General features: G+C 40.7%; 1 protein-coding gene across 6 annotated transcripts in view; it reads left to right on the top strand.

The window, feature by feature from the left end:
* Positions 1-20,727, top strand: part of LOC125880983 (myosin phosphatase Rho interacting protein) — a 164,615-nt gene that overhangs the window by 140,783 nt on the left and 3,105 nt on the right. For all 6 annotated transcript variants that reach the window (XM_049563858.1, XM_049563857.1, XM_049563856.1 and 3 more), the window contains 5 exons: positions 3,782-3,941; positions 12,055-12,168; positions 13,084-13,170; positions 13,284-13,446; positions 16,440-16,525. In XM_049563858.1, the coding sequence (XP_049419815.1) occupies positions 3,782-3,941; positions 12,055-12,168; positions 13,084-13,170; positions 13,284-13,446; positions 16,440-16,525 (610 nt within the window). The remainder of the gene's footprint in view (positions 1-3,781; positions 3,942-12,054; positions 12,169-13,083; positions 13,171-13,283; positions 13,447-16,439; positions 16,526-20,727) is intronic.

Raw genomic sequence — 20,727 nt, forward strand, 5'->3', positions numbered from 1 at the left:
GTTAAATGACATTGAACATCACACTTAAGCAGATGAGAGGCATTCATGTTTGTTAAGTTTTCAGGCACTATCCTGTTATGAGGCACCAAGTCTAATATATCAGTTCTCTTAGAAACGTTTGGGTCCCAGATGCTCTGAATGCAACAAAATCCTAAACTACATTATAAGATTAATGTTATTTTGCTCATTAATGGTTCCTTTGCTGTATCACCTGAGGGACAAGCTAACAGGTGACCCAATGTTATATCATACTTTTACATAGTTTAATTTAACAGTGTGCAAGCAGCCTCATCTCTATCCATAATTTTACGTCCGTTGCATAGAACCAGAGTGAAACTTCCACAGAGAGTTCAGCATGATGTTATCGAAGAAAGCAACAGCAGCTCAGTTTCCTGGCTGGACAGTTGGGTACAATACAAACTAACAGAAAGACAGCAGAAATTGTTACTATTCATATCCTGCAAAAGTTACTATTAAACCACTTCAACAAAATAGTACAAGGAAACACTGATTTGATGTTGGGTGTACAATTTCTTTGACCACTTGGATTCTTCCATGTAGTGCAAAAAACAGATGAGCTGTTCTGAAGCACTCCTCTCAAACAGAGCTAAATAAACAGTATGTAGAGAATGGTTTGGCTTGAGGACAGTTGTGAGAAATAGCAGCACAAAAATGCAAAATGTTTGAGGTGACACCATTACAGATTTTTTTTTTTTCACCTAGGGATAGCTCAATCATATCTCAAAGATCAGTATCGGGGCCAACCAAGGCATTTTTTAACTGATCGGCTATATTGAGCTATATAGAGCCTGATCCAATCCTTTTTAAGTCAGCTGTCACACTGCTGTTTTTACTCTCCTCCACTCTACTGAGCTCCCATGTGTGCAAGAGCCAAGCCTGAGCCCTGCCCATTTCAGCTCAGTTTGAGAGTCTTGTTATCTATGGCACATGGTGCTTCACTGCCCTGCTCAGGAACCGAAGACAACCACACTAACCACGCCACTGCAAGTGCAACAAAAGTACTGCGAGCAAAAATCCAGTAGAGTATTCCAGATATTAAGTTTTTCTGTAGGCTGATGGGGTAGTTAGGGTAACCCTGGTTCCCCTTGCTGAAAAGCCTATGGGATTTTTCCACTGGATTTTGGATTATTGCAGAAAATAAGCTCTGTGGCAAACAAGCATTTATGATAATTGTTAGGAAGTTTTAGGATGTTACATACCTTGACATGTTTCAGCGGAAACTTCCACCTTCCTCAGAAGTGTCACTTGGTGGTGGTTGTGATCAGCTTTTCTGTCAATCAGCTGATATTAGGGAGGCGTGACCATCCTATCAGTTTTGACAGGACAATCACGCCACCTGCTGTCCATCTGCCGCCTCTCCAGGACGCTGCTCCAGATGTGGGAGAGCATTTATGCACCCTCGTCCCTGTTCATCGTCCCTGGGCCCCACTGCCTTATTTCAGTAGCCTCCCTGATCCAGCACTGGTATTTGTTGTCCTCGGTGTGTATGATTCTGGCCTTGTCCCAGTCCATAAAATGGTTTTCTCTTTTGCAGTGATCTGTTATGGCTGATTTGTAGGTTCCTTGTTGGGCCTTTTCTTTTATTGATCTTGTTTGTCTTATTTTCGTCTCCTCACATTCCTTTTGATGTTCTTTTTTTACGTGTGCTGAAGCTCCTCCCTGTCTCCCCGATGTATCTTTTATTGCATGATTGGCATGGTATCTCGTATGGCATTGCATTTATTTATTGTTTTGTTCGATCTTATCTTTTGGGTGTACCAGAATTTGTCGTAGTTTTGTGTGTGGTTTGACCGGTGTGTTTATGTTGTGTTTCCTCATTGTTCTTTGAATGCGTTCAGTGACCCCTCTGACATACAGTAGCGTCACCACTCCTCTGTATTCTGTTTTGTTTGTGTGCTTCTTTTTCTCCCGCTGTGTGGTTTCTTTCTTTTTTACCTGTCCTGCGCCTTTCTCTATTGCCCATTGTGGATACTGGAATGTTTTAGTGCGTCCTGTATGTGCTTTTCCTCCTGTCCTCTGTCTTCCGGGTCTGTTGTTATTGCTGCGCGTTCATAAAGCGTTCTGACCGCTGATAATTTGTGTGTTGTGGGTTTTGTTCTGATATCCATAGTAAATATTTTTATTTTGATGTCTCCATCGTCTGTGTGGTGAATTTTGATGTCCAGAAAGGGTATGGATTGTTCTGTTTCCTCCTCGTGTGTGAATTTGATGTTCCTGGTGGTGTCTATGGGGTTTAAATGGTCCGTGAGTTTTTGAGTGTGTCCTACTTTTATTTTTTCCAAAATGTCGTCCACATAGCATTTCCACAGTGTGGGTCTGTATTCCTCCGGTGCCGATGTTATGGCCTTTTCTTCCAGATCCTCTATAAAAAGAAACGCACATGACGGCAGAAAGTGGGTCCCCCATGGCAAATCCTTCCTTCTATATATTGTGTTTCTGAACCGGAAATAAGTTGATGTGGCAGTGAACTGAAGAAGTTGTATGATATCCTGAACAGTTAAGTTGGTGCGTCTCCTGAGTGTTCTGTCTGTTTGGAGCCGGTTCTGAATGATCTGTATTGTTGCTTGTACTGGTGTTTTGGTGAAGTGATATGACGTTATATCACTCTTCACCAAAATGGAGACACACCAACTTAACTGTTCAGGACATCATACAGCTTCTTCAGTTTAAGAAGTTGTATGATGTCTATGAATCCCCTACACCCCACTTCCAATGGACAAATCCTAGTTTTCCAACTTCGCTGCTCAGCTTCTGCTCCTAAGTCTGCATACCTAAGCTTTTTTCCTTCATAGGCTTCCTCCACTGAGTCTTCCCAAGGAACTGTCAGCTCAATGAAATAAACTATCTGTTGACTCACAGACCTATGATGTGCACAGTTGTGGCTCGTTTCAAAGGTTATGTAACCACTGTTCCTCCTGTGGCAGGTTTACATACATTAGTCAACTATGACTGGGCACATGATCAAATGTTAGACAGAGTCATCATTTTGAAAATACCATATTACATGACAGTCAGCCAAACATCATGATATGTTGTAGCCTAGCTACTGGCAACTTACAAGTTTGAATGTTTTCTCATGTGTCATTCAATGACTCCGTTACTTGATGTTATCAATCAATAAACACCTTAAATGTTAATATGATGACTGACTATTTGTGTAATTGTCTCTTTTGCATGACACACACTTCAGTGATGATTGTCACAAAGTAAATGAATTCAAAACACTTAGAAAAAAGTGGTTTAGTGTCATTGTGGTGCACTCCTGCAGCACTACACCTATGGATGTAAGAAAGGTGATTGTAGGAGCTATGTAGAAATGTTTTATTTAACAAAGGAAACATCACTGTAGAATAAAATGATAGTTTTGATACAGTATTTTTGTTCCTATTATGATTCAGCTTTGTGTTAGTCATAGCTGCATGTCAAAATATACAAGAAAGCTTTTCAAAACACTAATACGGACTTGCTGGAATATCCTGGAGTCAGAAAACTTAGTTTTATTATTTTTTCCATTAATAAAACAATATACTGTCAATACTGTGATAACATCGAAAGTTAGAAAAATACTGTGATGTTGAGTTTTGGCTTTATCACCCAGCACTAACCTCATTCCATCTTAAACTTTGCTCTGACCTCAGACTTGTCAGAACAGGTTAACTAAACCAGAGCCTGAACATCTAACTGTATTTTCACCATTTTACTCCTCACCCCAAACTGGTTGTATCAGAATTTCTCAGTGTGGTACTGTGTTACGTTTCAGGGAGGAGCTGTGTTCATTTCAGCGGGAGATTGAGGTGTTGTCGGAGCAGTATTCCCAGAAGTGCCTGGAAAACGCCCACCTGGCCCAGGCACTGGAGGCCGAGAGGCAGGCCCTCAGGCAGTGCCAGAGAGAGAACCAGGAGCTCAATGCACACAACCAGGTGGAGTTACACACTATAATTATGATAATTGATACACACAACACAGCTGTGTACAAATATTTAAGTGGTGTAGTTCAGGTTATTGGAGTGGGTATACTTTTACTTACTTTTACATTTTTTTCTCTCTTTTTTACCATGCTAGTAAATCTGAATGAATTATGCTTTGGTGTTAATGGTTTCATTAAAATGAAGTGAACAACTGCATTGTGGAGAACCTAACTGAGAAAATGAGGTGTAGCATTTCCATGATGACAAAAGTTTAAACCTTTATTTTTATGCTTGATCTAAGCTGCTTAGAACTAGTTCAAGTTCACCTAGTTCACTTTTTCTTTTAACAAAAGTTTTTGGGAACTGAGGACACTGAGTGTTGAAGTTCTGAAAGTGAAATTTCCTCCATTCGTGCTTAATATATGACTTCAGTTGCTCAACAGTCCGGGACTTCCATTGCAGTATTTAGCGCTCCATAATGTCCCACACATGTTCAGTGGGAGTCATGTCTGGACTGCAGGCAGGTCAGTCTGGTACCTGCACTCTTTTACTATGAAGCCACGCTGTTGTACTATGTGCAGGTTGTGGCCTGGTATTGTGTTGTTGGAATAAGCAGGGACATCCCTGAAAAAGACATGGTCTGGACGGCAGCATATGTTGCTCCAAAACTTAATGCACTGCAGTCTAAGGGGTCAAAGGTCATGGGTATTCAATATTGATTTTCAGCCCTGCCCCTTTTGTGCAGAGTTCTCCAGATTCTTTGAACCATTTGATGATATTACGGATTGTTGGTAGTCAGTTGTTCCTAAACTGTTGGACTGTTTGCCTACACAGTTTTCCACAAAGTGACCATCCTTGCTTGTGAACAACTGAGCATTTCTCAAGTACTGAGTAACTGTTGAGTAACGTCTGATTTATTTGTAAAATAAGAACATGAACGTAATCAATCAATCAAAAATAATAATCTGCAAATTCATGTATTTTAAACGATACCCCTTTAACTAAAACAAAAATAAATTAAATCTTTACAAACATAACATAAATCAAGGCACATGAAACACAAATATATTCTTATATATACTGTACATATATATAAATATATGTAATTATGTACTCAGAGGTGGGTAGAGTAGCCAAATATTGTACTCAAGTAAGAGTATTGTTGCTTTAAAACAATATAACTCAAGAAAAAGTAAAAAAAATATTTTGCATTAAAACTACTCTGAAAAGTACAATTTATCCAAAAAGTTACTCAAGTAAATGTAACTAGTTACTACCCACCTCTGCATAATACACATGACACAGCAGTAGGTGGCGATGTAACTTCTAACAGAAAGGTAATTTTAACCAATCAGAATTCAGAGTCAATACCGGAATAGGGAAGTGCGGAAAATAAAAACAACCCGATCCACAAAAATTGCATGACCTAATTCAACAGCAGTGGCACCTACACTACCAACTACACTACCATGAAAGCAGTGATGGGCCTGCCAACGGAGGTCTGACCCGGCCTGATCCAGAACCTCCGTTGGCAGGCCCGTCGCTGCTTGTGTGGTAGTGTAGTTGGGGTAGCTAGCAACAGGAGCATCCTCCTTCGTTGGTCGTTGGGTCGAGCAGCTGGATATGCCATCCAGAGAGAGTAGATAGGACGCTCACAAATAAAGTTAGTGTGACATACAGGGTATTTATGTGTATCTGCCCACTCAGTTGTGACATTATTTTAAGCATATGATATTGATTTTGTGTCTTTACAGATACCATACAGATACCCCCCATTCAATGTAAAGCATAACTGATTTGAGTAAAGGCACGAGAGCAAATCTGGTTATATAAACGGTTGGTTTGCGCTGCGTTCTTCAATTGGCAGTTAGACTTAGAGTAAAGCCACTAAAGACCAGCAAAATCACCGTTTGTTTTCATTTATTCTTTCAGGGGGGTAAATGTCACCTAAGTACCTTCAGATTTTAGTAGTGTACCCTTAATAGATAATTTGTTTATATAGCTTGTATTGTGCTTTGTGATATTGTTTGAGGGAACTGTAACATAAGGTAACTGCATATGAGTGAATGCAACCGTCACTAATGCTAGCGTAGTTCCTCGGGGATTTAAACTGTTATTAATTTAATTTTGACAATTTAACCTGTGACAACTAATTAGCTAAGGTTGCAAGGACTGTAACTGTTGGTAGCTGTTGTTGATTTTGTTTAAATATGTTGAATTATAATTTTATGGGTTATTGTCATAGACTGTATAAAATAATGGACGTAGTCACCGTGACGTCATCCGTCCGTTTCTGAAGAGTGGATTTGAAGCTCAAAATACTCCGCTCTGGACGTCGCCATCTTGGCAGTGCCTGACTCCGCCCAACTCCCGGACAATCAAAAATGGGCAAAGAGGTGGGCCAAAGGAAGCCTGGCTGCCTAAACACGCCCACCTCGCTCGGCGCTGCTAAGTTAGCTAAGGCTAACAAGCTAGGCTAAGAAGCTACGAGGCTAAGAAGCTACGCTACTTTGCGCTACGCTAGCCCTGTGGTGTTGGCTGCTCCCTTGGTGCCAGCTCCCTCACGAAACTTGAGGTAAGTTGAGTTTAGCTGAAACTAACGTTATACAACAAACTTTGAAACAATGATTCAGCTGTTATCTTAAAAAAAACGCTTTAACTTTTTTAAAATATATAACGCTAATAATTTATTACACTCATTTTACTTTCATATACACAGCGTGGATCATTGGTGACAGCTATGTCCGGCGTGGTGTCCAGAGAGCTGCAGAGACCTTGGGAAGTACCCTCAGCATGCCGGGCGTCCGTGTCTGCTGGTTTGGCTGACTGCAGTGGGGAGGCCTTCTCTCCTTCTTTTCGCACTCCCTGCGAGGAAGAGCAGCACCAGATGTCCTCATCATCCACTGTGGCGGCAGTGACATGGGGAAGGTCAGCAGTGTCAAGAAGCTGGTCAGCATGATGAAGGAGGACCTGCACCAGCTTCACCTCCAGCATCCTGGCATTAAGATAATAGTTTCTTCATTGGCCCAAAGATGCAGGTGGGAGGCCGGTGGCAATCCAGCAAAGATTGATAAGACCAGGAAATGTGTGTTATGGCTACATTTGTTCATAGTTTAAATGGTGCCATAATTGAGCACCCTCACATCAAACACATTCATCTCACACCTAGGGGAAATTATATGTTTTTAAGTAAATTAGTTAATTGTCTTAAAGACCACCTCCAAACGCATGATGAACTGCTTACTGTTGGCAGTGTCACTGCTTTTGAATTTGGCCTTTAGGACACATTTTGTTAGGCCTGATCATAGCCCAGGCTGTCATGGCTAATGTTGAGTTTTGATATTCATCTATAACTTGTTTAAAATTTCAATAAATTCTATATATATTTGCACTCCTTTTGTCTTTGTTACTGACTGAATGTTGTATTTCACAATCAAATCTGACTGTCAATTGAAAGGACAAACAAATCATATACTACAGATAAAACATTAAGCATTAATGTTTAACATTGTCACTGACAAAAAATTAAGCTGTCCATTTCTGTGTGGGCCTGATTATTTTAACTTTGTACTTGAAGATAACTAAGCACCTTACACCCAGCAGCAGAGCCTGAGAAGATTTTGGAGAGTAACCTTTGTTTGCTGCTCTGTTAGAAGTCTAGTTTTAACACAGAAGAATGTGACTGGATAAAAGGGCTCAAAGTGAAAAACAAAGAATTAGCTGGACACAATAGTTTTGAAGCCCCCAAGGAGGTATCACTTGTTCGCTATGTTGCCAACTCTGAGAGGGTCTTCCGCAGGCAAAGGTACTGTGACGTTTTTATAGTGAGGCAAGCAGAAAGATAATCAGCCAATTATGTGTTGCTGGTTTTTTTTAGCCTCACTATATAAGTCTCAATACCGAGCAATACCCACAGAACCTTCTCATATGTCACAACGTCACAAATAAATAATACCTCCTACGGGACTTAAAACTATTCAATGTGCAGATATTTCCTTGTTTTTCACAAAAGGAGAAGAGTTTCTCAGTGAAATTTCTTCATTTGTCTTAAAGAAATGATCAAACAAAACCAGCACATAACATCAGCTTTTCATTTTCTTTTTTTTTTACATTCTGCTAAGATAAATGCAAACTTGGGTAAATGTTAAGACATAAATGAAAACATTAAGATGCCATTAATAACTATTATATTTTGTTAAAATGTTACAAAAAGTACACATGAAATAAATGAAAAGATTTATAACAGTAATTATAAAACCTATGGATTAGGACCCAGTGTCATAATTTGCAAAATCTTAATTTCTTGTGAAACAACCTCTTTACTGTGGAGTAAATATCACATTGGCCGAGGCGTTGTAACTTTCCACAAGTGTCCTACATGAGAGAAAGATAATAGGTTAAAAACACAGGTAGAAAACATTGACTACAGCCTGTCTTGGTTAAAAGCCCACTCACCACCAAAATGATCTTATTGCTGAGTAAGTGGCTGTCATTCATAAAATAGTTTTGTGTTTAAGTTCTGTAGATATTCAACTTTATATTTGAATGTGATTTTAAATTTAACTGTACTATCAAGACAAGTGGAGTATGAATGTACAGTATGCAATTCATCCACATTAAAATAATTGCTGCTATCAAAAGGAAACTGAACTGTTCTCAAAGCTCACTGCCACTGTGGAATCATGCTATGTTCAGCTGTCTCATTATGAGAATATTTTTTCTATTGGTTCTTCACAGACTGTGTGTGGGGAAAAGGTAGTAGTTCTCACTTTGATAAAGGGTCTTTGCATAAAAGGCACTAAAATGTTAAAGTCGGTAAATACATGTCATGTTCCTTGATTAATAAAATCTTCATTTGGCCTTTTGCATCAGGGGAACACTAAACTGCACTGGTGTGTCAGTAATTTCACCTTATCAGGAATCAAATGGAGGAGCAAGCTGTGCCCTAATCAAGTACTTAGTAATGTATGACAATTAGTAATTTATGTAATGCATTTAAATGTATTATGGACAATAATTCATCATTTTAAACTAATAAGTTTCTTGACTCTTTGTGAGGTACTGTATAAAAAAGGTGTCTTTATCCTGGAGTCAGTGCTGAAGTGATGACTCTCAAAGTGTTCACTGCACAGATGGGAAGTCTTGTTTGGAGTCCAGTTCTGTCTCCTCGTGTTGTGTCCACTGGTCCAGTCTGTCTGGGTCACCTAGAGGAAAACTTTACACAGACAAATAGATATTAAAAGTAATATATGTGTTAGCTACCTACTTTACAGACACCTTTACATGCAAACAATACAACTTAACTTACTTCAATGTTTAACAGATCATAATCAATTTATTTTAGCAAAACAAAAATGTGGTGGCCATCACAGTCCTCATATTCTGTCTGTGCATTATCTATTGTTGTTTAAGCACAGGCCTATATCATACACTAGTCTTCTTAATATTTTATATGTGACAGTCAAATGTCACATTAGTTTTTTTTCAATCACGTTACACACCTTATTGTAATTTCACACAGTTCGCCACTTTTTAATTTAAATACACAAGTATAGCCTTAATGTTACGTTACACTGCTCATATGACAACGTTAACATTGCAACACGTTAGCTAACTAACGTGGTGGACCTTTATTTTCAAACCTCACACAGCCTCAGCCTTTTGTTCAAAATATTCTCCCCCTAAATGCCTAAATCCTAATACTTCTCTGTCAGGCTCTGACTTCGATGCATCCCTGGACTGGCGTCTTGCTCGAAGGCTAAATGTTAGCTGGCTGATTAGCTAGTTAACGAGCTAAGCTTGTGTTGTATCGTATTGTCTGTGGCTCTGTAACTTGATGTGGATGTTGCTGCTGTGATACAGGTCGCATTTGAAAATGAGACCTCCGGTATCAACGTGATTTTACATGTATTAAATAAAGACTTAATAATATAATAATAAGCTGATAAGCTAGGTGGTGACCGCAAACACCGATACACGCTGCTGACAAGCTAGATGATGACCGCTAATTAGTGCTAACATATAAACATAAATAAGATAATACTAGAATTTCAGAATTTCAGAATTTCACTTACCGAAAAACCTGGAGCACAGACTTCTTGGACGGTCTGTTGGTATAATTAGTCGAACAGCAAGCCATATTACTCCAATATTTGCCTGAAAAATTATCCGAAAGGCGCACACACGGCTGAGAGTACAGGTTCAATGCCTTGAACATGGGCACGAATTGGCTGAGATGACGCCGAGCAGACGGCCGAGTCGAGGCTCAGCTTTGCAGCAGAGCCAGCGGCTAGTTAGCATGCTAGTTAGCCACCCGTGATGGTGCGACCTGTCAGTCAAAGTGACCACGCCCTTAATTATGCGCAATTTCAAACCTTAATAACATTTAAATGGAAGAGTTGTCATGAAAGGGGAACTTAACTATAGAGACCAAAACCATTTTTTGTACCAGGCTGTAAACATGTTTATTTCTGCTCTAAAGTTGGGCATTTTAACATGGGGGTCTATGGGAATTGACTCACTTCCGGAGCCAGCCTCAAGTGGACAGTCAGTGAACTGCAGTTTTTGGCACTTCTGCATTGGTCTCACTCGTCTCCCCCGGAGGTTGGGGCTTGGTTATTGTTTGTCGGACGATTGAGCTAAGCTAACTAACTCTAACGTCAGCTGTCACTTGTTGCCATAGCAATGGTAAAAATTCACATACGGGCAGAGTGCAGAATCAAGCTTAATTGTAAATATAGTTAAGATACATTGTATTAAACACAGGATGTGGGATTTTAGTAGTAGGTAAACTTTTAGAAAAGAGCTTTTTACCGTCGCTCTGACGTCAAACAGTGGAGACAGGTAATAAAATACTGCAGTTATCCTATCTACACGCAACCGCTGGCACCAGAGTCTTCCAAAAACTTCACCCTGGACTCTGGTTTCAAAGAAACGCGGTTTCGGGGGCCCAAAAGTGCAGTTGCGTGTGGCCAAACAGCCAAATCGCATAGAATAATACACGGTTTCATAAGTACACGGGTCCGTGTGGACTAGGCCCTAGTCACCTGTTTACCTGTGGAATGTTTCAGGTGTTTTTTTAGCATTCCACAACTTTCCCAGTATTTTGTTGCTCCTGTCTCCTTTTGTGGAATGTGTTACAGGCTACACATGAGTGTAGATTTACAAAAATCAGTTTAAACATTAAATAACTTGTCTTTGTACTGTATTCAATTGATAAAAGGTCAAAAAGGATTGACAAATCACTGCATTCTGTTTTTATTGGCAACTTTTTTGTAATCCAGGTTATAAACTACCCCTGCATTTATTTGTCAAAATGAGTAGTCACAGCTTGCTAGTAAAAAGGACTCAGCGTTTAATATAAGTTTTAGTGTAATATTCAAACATGTGAGTTCTGAACAGCTCCAAAGACAATGGATGGGAGCCTAATTTTGTGGACCCACAAAGTGTTTCTTTATTTTTTTGTAGTGTTCTCAGTTGTGAAACAGAAAATGTCCTGAGACATTCCCCTGGCTGCTCTCAGTGTCATCTAAAACATCTTTGGTCATTGGTCTGTCTATGGAGCAGCTCCACACTTTTTAACTGATGACAACATGAGTTTGGTTTTAGCACTCTGGTTTTTGGGATATGGGAGAGAGTTCATGTTTACAGATATTTGTTGATGGTCTTATGCCAGAGGAATACATGGATGAATTCTGAAAATTCTTTGGAAACTGAAGTGATTTTCAGTCGGTTATCAGGTCATACTGTTTTATGTTTATATTGATATGTATCATGACATGCTGTATATATTTTTTGTTTTCAGTGAAATCTGCTCTATATGATTATGAGGTAATATTGTATTGAGTTGTAATTGCATCATACCAAAATTATTGCTCATGTCATATGAATAATATGATCTGTTACATATACTGGGATAGATGAAGTTCTGTCAAAACTCTTTGTTGTTTTGTATCCTTTCATATTTTTAAGTGGGTTTATGGAAATCCCTGAGCTTTCTTAGCGGGTATATGACATATACCGGCATATCACGTTGACTCCACCACTGAAAAATGTTCTGTGTCCTCTGGGACAATGTTTTGAGACAGTGTTCTGTTCTAAGCTTCTTCTTTATGGCACTTTTTAGGAGCTGAACAACCGTCTGGCAGCAGAGATCACCAAGATGCGCTCCATGACATCCGAGGATGGAGTAGGAGACACAAATGCCACAATACAAGGAAAAGAGATCTACGAGTTAGAAGTAAGGTGTTACGACCCGGCTCAAGTGGCCATAACAAAAGAGAGACACACCATGATGAACGGTTAACAAAAGATATTTTATTGGAAGCAAATCAAACCAAATTAGACCAAATTAGCAAATAACTAAATAAGAATAACATATGGAGTGTGAATGTCAGTGATATCAGTACTATGTGTGAGTACTGAATGATGGATGTGGGAGAGTGTGTATGTGTAAGTGTTGGAGAGTGCATCAAAGCAAAGAAACTAAAATATTACCAAACCAGACCAGAGTGGTTGCCTGTAGGAAGAAGCAGAGGGTGAGTGAATGAGTGAGCACAGCTTTTATCAGCTTCAGTGCACCGGGCCCAGGTGCACTGAGTTGCAATCAAGGCAGCTTGGGAGAGACGGCCTGAGACACTCTCACAGCAGACACACCCCTAGATGACACAGGGATCATCACAGCCAACCAAGAAATCCCTTCAAACAAAGCAATTAAATCTAAGAGGCCATTTACACGTACACAGTGATTTTGATAAACGGAGACATCTTCCTTCGTTTGTGCCCTTCGTTTACACGCAAACGTAGATTTCTCCTCTGAAAACGAGTCTTTCTAAAAACTCCGGCCAGAGTGGAGATTTTGGAAAACTCCGGTTGCGCGTTTGCATGTAAACTGAGATAAACGGAGATAAACAGAGTTATAGGCAGCCGACGAAGATCTTTTTGAAAACGGAGACGGTGGAATGTCCGTTTATGAAAATAGCCGGCAACGTGTAAACGGCCTCTAAACATGTGCATCAAGTCCTGTATGTAAAAGCTCTCATAATATAAGGTCTGTACTGGTAAGGTTTGAAATAGAAGCTGATACTCCTCAGGCAGGGTCTTACAGCTTTCTTCATGTTTTATCTCCTTGAATTATTTCACTGCATTTTTCCAGGTGATGCTGAGGGTGAAGGAGTCAGAGGTCCAGTACCTAAAGCAGGAAATCAATTCCTTGAAAGACGAACTCCAAGCTGCCCAAAGAGTATGCTGTTTTTTCTGTTTAGAAAGCACATATCATTGGGGACATCCATGAATTCATAGGTGAGAGAAAACATGAATACACTTTATCTGAACCACCAAAACAATGTGTTACAGGACAAGAAATATGCAACAGATAAGTACAAGGACATCTACACAGAGCTGAGCATTGTGAAGGCCAAAGCGGAGCGGGATCTGGGCCGGCTCAGAGACCAGCTGCAGCTGGCTCATGATGCACTTGGGGAGCCGTCGCTGGAGGAGGTGGAGCGAGGAGGATATGGTATGAAACAAAAGAATCACAGTGGGCCTTGTGCAAGAACTATTTTGCACTCTTATCCAAAACAAGATCACAAGTAAAAAGAAGGCTTTCACACAACAGAGCTTCAAGACCAAATTAGCAGTGTCAGTTGTTGTATTAAAGGAGCCTAAACAAATAGAAATTAGATTTTTTTTTTTTTTTTTTTTTAAATCTTTAAAAAGCAAATTGGTCCATGACTTCGATTGCAATCAAGGAAGTGGACTGGAGAATAATGGGATGGACAGGGACTTTCAGAAAGACATTTTGATGATACGCTGAACAGAATATAAACTTTACATCAAGCTTATTTTAGTCATTTATGTTTATTATAGTTGATTTCGGTCTGCAGTATATTTAAACTCCAGATTCGTTCATATTAAGGCCAACTGCTGCAAACAACGTGAATACGACCGCATCATGGCTGCCATGCGTGATCTGCGTTCGTTTAATGCCTCGGCCGCACATCTCAGCGCGAGGTACCGTGACGCGTGCTTGAGATGCAATATCGGCATGACCGCTAGAGGCACTTGTGGGAATGAACATGGTGACCATGAGATCAGACCAGACGGAGTCGCTGTCGGACCAATGGCGGAAACTTTTGAAGAGAGGCTGACAGATCTGGTGCGGAACTACCCGCATCTCTGATGTTTCCACGCCGTTACATAGTGACATCGTTCTTCTTCCTCATCAAGCATATCAAGGGCATCCATGTTTGTTTACAGCACCTGGCATGCACTACCCGATTTCTGGGTTATATTGTTGTCTGCCCCAATAAAGTATTGTGTGTTTTGGCTGTGTAGTGCTGCAGCAAGTATATACATAGACACGGTGCATTGTGCATGCGTACTTTCGATCGATCAAGCTGCAAGTCTATTACGGCCCTAAGGCATTATGAATAGTTTGTTTTTTTATGCCTCCACATCGGCGATACATAAGTCTGTACGTACATATCTCAAGAATGCCTTGAGAGAATTTCTTCAAATTTGGCACAAACATCCCCTTGGACTCAACGATGAACTAAATAGATTTTGATGGTCATAGGTCAAAGGTCAAGGTCACTGGGACCTTGTCTGTCTCATTTTTGTGAACATGATATCTCAAGTACACCTTAAGGGATTTTTTTCAAATATGACACAAGCATTAACTTGGACTTAATGATGAACTGATTCGATTTTGGTGGTCAAATGTCAAAGTCACTGTGACCTTGAATATGTCTCATTCTCATGAATGCATTATCTCAAGAACACCTCAAGGGAATTTCTTCAAATTTGACACAAACATCCACTTTTACTGAAAAATAAACTGATTGGATTTTGGTGGTCAGAGGTCAAGGTCAGTGTGACCTCACAAAACATGTTTTTTGCTATAAGAAGAATTCTTACACTAATTATGACAAATCTTAACACAAATGTCAAATAGGATAAAATAATGAAGTTATAACATTTTATATCCAAATGGTCAACGATCAGCTTCCCTGTAACATCATAATGTTCTGCAGAAACACTTTTCTGGCCATTACCCCACATCATATCTCAGGAACAGAATAGGTTACATTTGATCCGATACTGAATTGGTGACACTAACCTTGGGTGTCCACCTAGAAGCTGTGCTAATTTTATAGATCTTCTGTGCTGCCAGGAGGAGATGTGTGTGAACCATCCATGTTTTCACAGGCATAGTACTGTAAGAGCTGTAACTATGAGAGAAACTTGACTGGTGCATGGAGGCATACAACCGCAAGACGGTAATTCTAGTTTGTTTTAGGGGCATTTTATGCCTTCATTAGATAGTAATTAAGAGGGGACAGGCAATGAGGAAGAAAGGGTACAACAAAGAGAAGATTGCAGTTCATAGTTGGCGTCCTAAACGGATAGTGCACCCAAAAATGGTAATTCTGCCATTATCTTCTCACCCATATGCCGATGGAGGCTCAGGTGATGTTTTAGAGTCTGTAAAAAGGTGTTTGGAAAAACGTCATTTGAAATCTGTTTTTAGCCTCATTGTGGCCTGTAGCTCTAACTGCCTCTCTGTACACCATACTCACTTGTGTGCACTTGCACAAGACTGTGAGACATGGGCACTGCGTTCATGTGTGTTCACATGCTTTCGCTGGTCTCAAGTGAACGCGGACTTGTGTTGCTACCCCCCCTCCCCTTGGATCTCTGCAAGTGTTGTGAGGACTCTAAAACTTCACCTGAGCCTCCATCGGCATATGGGTGAGTAGATAATGGCTGAATTTTCATTTTTGGGTGCACTATCCCAATGTGTTCTAATATTTAATTCAAAAAGTTTTTTCCCGTGGTGAAAGGCAGACTGTGGGGTACACATCTGGTATGAGTGGTACGGACCACTCGGAAGTTCTGTTTGTGGCTAAGGAGGTGCTCACGTCAAGGAGCCAGGCTTGGATCAGAGTATACTTGACCAAAAAGTCCAGTGGGTTTTTAATGTAACCAGGCATGGTACATTGATCCATGCCTAGCAATCCATGCCCAGGTCCATGTGAAAAGATGGTCTTGAGTCCATGTGTACTCAGGTACAGTTCACATCTGGTGTGAAAACCAACTGTACCAAAACACAGAAGAGGACTAATATTTAAAGCGAGTAGCAGTTGGCTAGGAGAGCTACAAAGGCATTTCTCACCACTGCTGGTCTCCTCCCGAATCTGCACATGTGAAACATACGCTGGATCTCATCCTCTGAACTGCGTGACTGTAGGTCGAACAGTAGGAAGGCATGCGAGGGGTTGTTTTTGACATCCAAAATATAAACTGTAGTAGGCATAATGTGATTGCCCAAACAAATGACACGTAGATGATGATGTAAGTGTAAACTAACTAATTTGTGCCAATTAAGAATGAATCTGGTGGTTTTTGTGTGAGGCCCATTGTGTGTCAACTAAATTAACACTGAGTGCACCTGAGGACTAGACTCTTTGTCTCTAGTTTCCCTTTATTCAAACACATTTTCCTTCCTAGATATCATGAAGTCCAAAAGCAACCCTGACATCCTCAAGCTGGCAGCTGCTGCAACCAAACGCTCAGAGCGCACCATGAGGTCAAAGGTGGGTTTCCTGTTTAGTGGCCAGTGAAGAGTAAAATCAATCCTCATCCCAGTGGTGTTACTAGGGTTGTCTTGGAACTGCATCACCCTTTGTGTCATCAACACATTCAGAAGTGACAGAGCAGTTCTGTCTCGCATTAGAAGTCTCCTACCACACAAAGGCTGAGAAGCAGTTTCAAAGGACTTACTGCCATCTACTGGTCACCTGCAAAGTTGCATGCAGGACTGCATGCTCGCTGTTGCATCATTATTAGCATTGTTCCTGCTAGCCAGTGACGGACTGGGACCAAAAAGAGGCCCTGGCATTTTTGACACAGAGGCCCCATGGCGGCACATCGGCCGGCCGGGGGTGAAAAATTTTCATATTATTTTACAAAAAATATGTATTTTTACGTCATTTCAGATCATCAGTTCCTTATTTGTGAAAGAACAGGCGTGCTGTCTCATATCCCCCCTCCCACATATTCCTAGATACTATGATTGATGATTTTACACATACTAACATAAAAAAACCCTACCATTGGCGGAACGTTTCAGAGCGCCACAGAGACACAGACTGTTCCACAACTACCACAGAAACTCACACACTCACTCACTGCCTTGATGCACAGTAGAAGAGGAGATATACAGACACAGTCATTATGAATGATAAAATTGATTTGTGGCTTGCATGGGAGCATGTGGAAAGCTAACCATATGATGAGAATGCAAAAATTCAGAACACACACCACGTAATCAACTCACTACAATCGCACTGGTACAGTAGACAACAATGCACAGCACACAAGATAATAAGGCAGCAGCAGAACCCCCATAAATTCAGGCACGTTCAAAGGCCAGACTAATAACCTCAGTTAATAATACTAGCTCTTTGTCTACCAAAACACGAAAATCTGAAACACCACACAAATTCATCCTTAAGGTTTAGCCTATTTCCACCATTAACCATAGGTGCCCCCTCTTGGACAGAAGACAGCACAACCAAATTATAACAACAGAAACATAAATCTTACACCAACCACAATGCATATTACAATAGCTTCACCAAAACATGAAAAGAGCACTGCACAGCCACAGTGCACATTTCAATAGCTCTATCAAAAACACTAGTTACAACAGAAACAAGAAGGACCCCATGTGTTATAAGCCATGATAAATGTTACAGCAGCCACAATGCATATTACAATAGCTTCACCAAAACATGAAAAGAGCACTGCACAGCCACAATGCACATTTCAGTAGCTCTATCAAAAGCACTAGTTACAACAGAAACAAGAAGGACCCCATGTGTTATAAGCCATGATAAATGTTACAGCAGCCACAATGCATATTACAGTAGCTTCACCAAAACATGACAAGAGCACTGCACAGCTAGAGTATAAATATAAATATGTGTCTCTCAGTGTCTTCTTTTAAATGTCTTCTTACTCACATTTTTCGTATGGTCTTTTCTTAATTGATGGTAATTAATTATTGTAACTGTTTTTAAATTATTTGATGTTTTATTGTTTTATGTACTAATTGTTTTTATTGTTAAGCATGTTGTAACTCCGTTTTGAAAGGTGCTATACAAATTAAGTTATTATTATTTATTATTTATTATTATTATTATTATTATTATGTCTTACCTTTAAGTAGTTAGCAGGCTGTGAAGGAGTTTGCTCTTCTCTGCCACTCTGTCGATTACGTCATCTGAGTCCAGCTTCATGAGGATGTCCTTTTCTGTTGCCATCAGCATGAAAGCCTCCAAATGGTCCTGTCCCATTCTGCTCCTGAGACGATTCTTTATAAACTTCAATGTTGAGAAGCTTCTTTCACATGCCACTTGTGTGCAGGAGAGGGTCAACAAAAATTTATAGGCCAGCTGTATTTTGTGGTATGCATGCGTAAACAACTTCAGCTGCTGGAGGAGGAAGTAGCAACACACAGCACTGTGCATCTTTTGCTCACCAGATCAATTTCTTCTTCTTCTTGCTCCATCTGAGTGCCCTCTTCTTCCTCAGAGATAAGAGACTGTGACACTCTGGTTGTGTATTCACTGAGAGGGGACTTTTTCAGAGTGTCCCAGTGGATGGCCAGGTTGCACAACTCAGACTGCAGATTTTCGACTGTTGCATCTTCATCAAAAGCAATGAGGCATTTACTAATGTCCTGAAGTGCATTTTGTGGAAGTCCATTTGAATTTATAACTGGAAAATGACGAGGATCTAGACATGCCAAGTCAACATAAAGTTTCCCATGCTGCAGGAAGCAGCGATGCATACACTCAGAGGCTGTATCAAGAATGATGTTGTGAACATTGATCCTGTAAGCCATCAGTGAGTTTATTGCTGTGTTCTCTGCATCAGCAGACTCTCCTGGCATTGTTTTTTTCTTCTTTGTGCGTTTTGGTGGAAGTGCAGCCTGCACTTCCATTTCAGATTCCACATTTTGGAATCTACCATAGGCCCATTTCACAAAAATGTCTGTCGCTTCTTTCACTGTGTCAAAGTCGCTGACATGGTTTTTCAGTTTCCTGTGTTACCATGCAATGGGCAGCCAAGATATCCATGGTGTTTGTTTGGAGGTACTTTGACAAAGGCGACGTCAGTGTGAAAATACGCAGGAACACCTGTGCAGTCAAAACTGTCTCGTATTTAAGCAGCGACTCAATGAAGGCCTGCGCTTTTACACGCACAGCTGGTTTAAACTGTGGATTGTCTTGAATCTTGGACAGTGTTTCAACTAGGTCCACATACAGAGCATTTTCTGGCTCGGCAAAAGATCCAAAGATCTTCTTTAATGCAGCATCCTTTGAAGACCATCTCGTTTCACCAATCAGTGAAATCCTTCAGTGATGGGGGTCCTGACTCACATCTTCCCAAACATTCATTCTCTGATACAAGTCACGAAGAAACACTGCGATCTCATTAACCAACCCAAATAATGATGCTGCCGCTATCAGACATGACTAGGTGTCAGACATGACTAGGTTAAGAACATGGGCGTAACACCATATGTGTACTTGGGTTGGGACTTCCTTTGACAGCCAGGCAGAAAAACCCCTATATTGCCCCTGCATATTTGCAGCTCCATCACTTGAATTTCCTATGCAGTTTTTCACATCGATTTTGCAAGAGGCCAAAGTCTCCTTGAGCAGTTTAACAAAGTCCTGCCCTGCTGATGATTTGCATTCAACAACTGCCAGCAGCTTCTCATGAATGCTGGTGTCTGTTGCATAGCAGACCACAACACTGCATTGATCTTTTGTTGTAATATACTGAGTTGTATCTATTTGTACAGAATACATCCCAGCCTGGATTACATCCGTAGCAATTGTTTCTTTGATGAGTAGCCGGATAGACTCCACAACTGAATTTACAGTGGTTTTTGACATTAATATCACTAATGAGCCTCTTCTTTTGCCAGTGCCTGATTTGCTTTTTTGGATGCATTCTTGAAGGTGCTGCTGTAAACAGCTGTCATATTTGCTCAGAAGCAGAAGAATTTCAAGAAAATTCCCGTGATCTACAGACGTGTCTGCTAATGAGTGAGCAGCCTCATTTTTACTTCCCTATAACTGAGTGCACATTTGCCTATCAGCTTTGTCACATCTACCACACGTTCAAGGACTTTGCGCCTCTTGCGCACTTGTTCACGTCGAGCTGACATTTGATTAGAATCAAGCAGATTTGGGATGTCTGTCTTACTAAGTCATGAAAAGTATGCTTTTGCACATTCCATATGAAAAATGGTGTTTTCATGCTCGTTTAGCCTCTGGTGTATGTGCCTCCAATCTTTACATCCTTCAATGAAAAGGTCCGTCTTTCTGGAAAACGCCAAGCAAACTGCACAAAAATAATGACTGTTTTTCAGAATTATAGCTCAACCATTTCCTTTGGGATCCATCTTTGTGTTTGTATGATTTCTTTATGGATTCTTGTGTGTCAGAAGGCTGATGCGGATGGTACTTGAAAAACAGTTAAAGTGTGTTGAAATTGGGCCGTTTGAAATACTCATAGTCCACATCCCCCTGGACCACGTTACCGGCTGCTCCGCTCGGTCCTCCGCCTGCTGCTGCTTCCTCTGCCGCCACTTCACCGGCTGCCCTGCTCGGTTCTCCACCTGCTGCTGCCTCCTCTGCCGCTACTTTACCGGCAGCTGCCCCGCTCGGTTCTCCACCTGCTGCTGCCTCCTCTGCCGCCACTTCACTGGCATCTCCGC

This window comes from Epinephelus fuscoguttatus, linkage group LG20 (assembly GCF_011397635.1).
Source record: "Epinephelus fuscoguttatus linkage group LG20, E.fuscoguttatus.final_Chr_v1".
NCBI classification, from domain to species: domain Eukaryota; kingdom Metazoa; phylum Chordata; class Actinopteri; order Perciformes; family Serranidae; genus Epinephelus; species Epinephelus fuscoguttatus.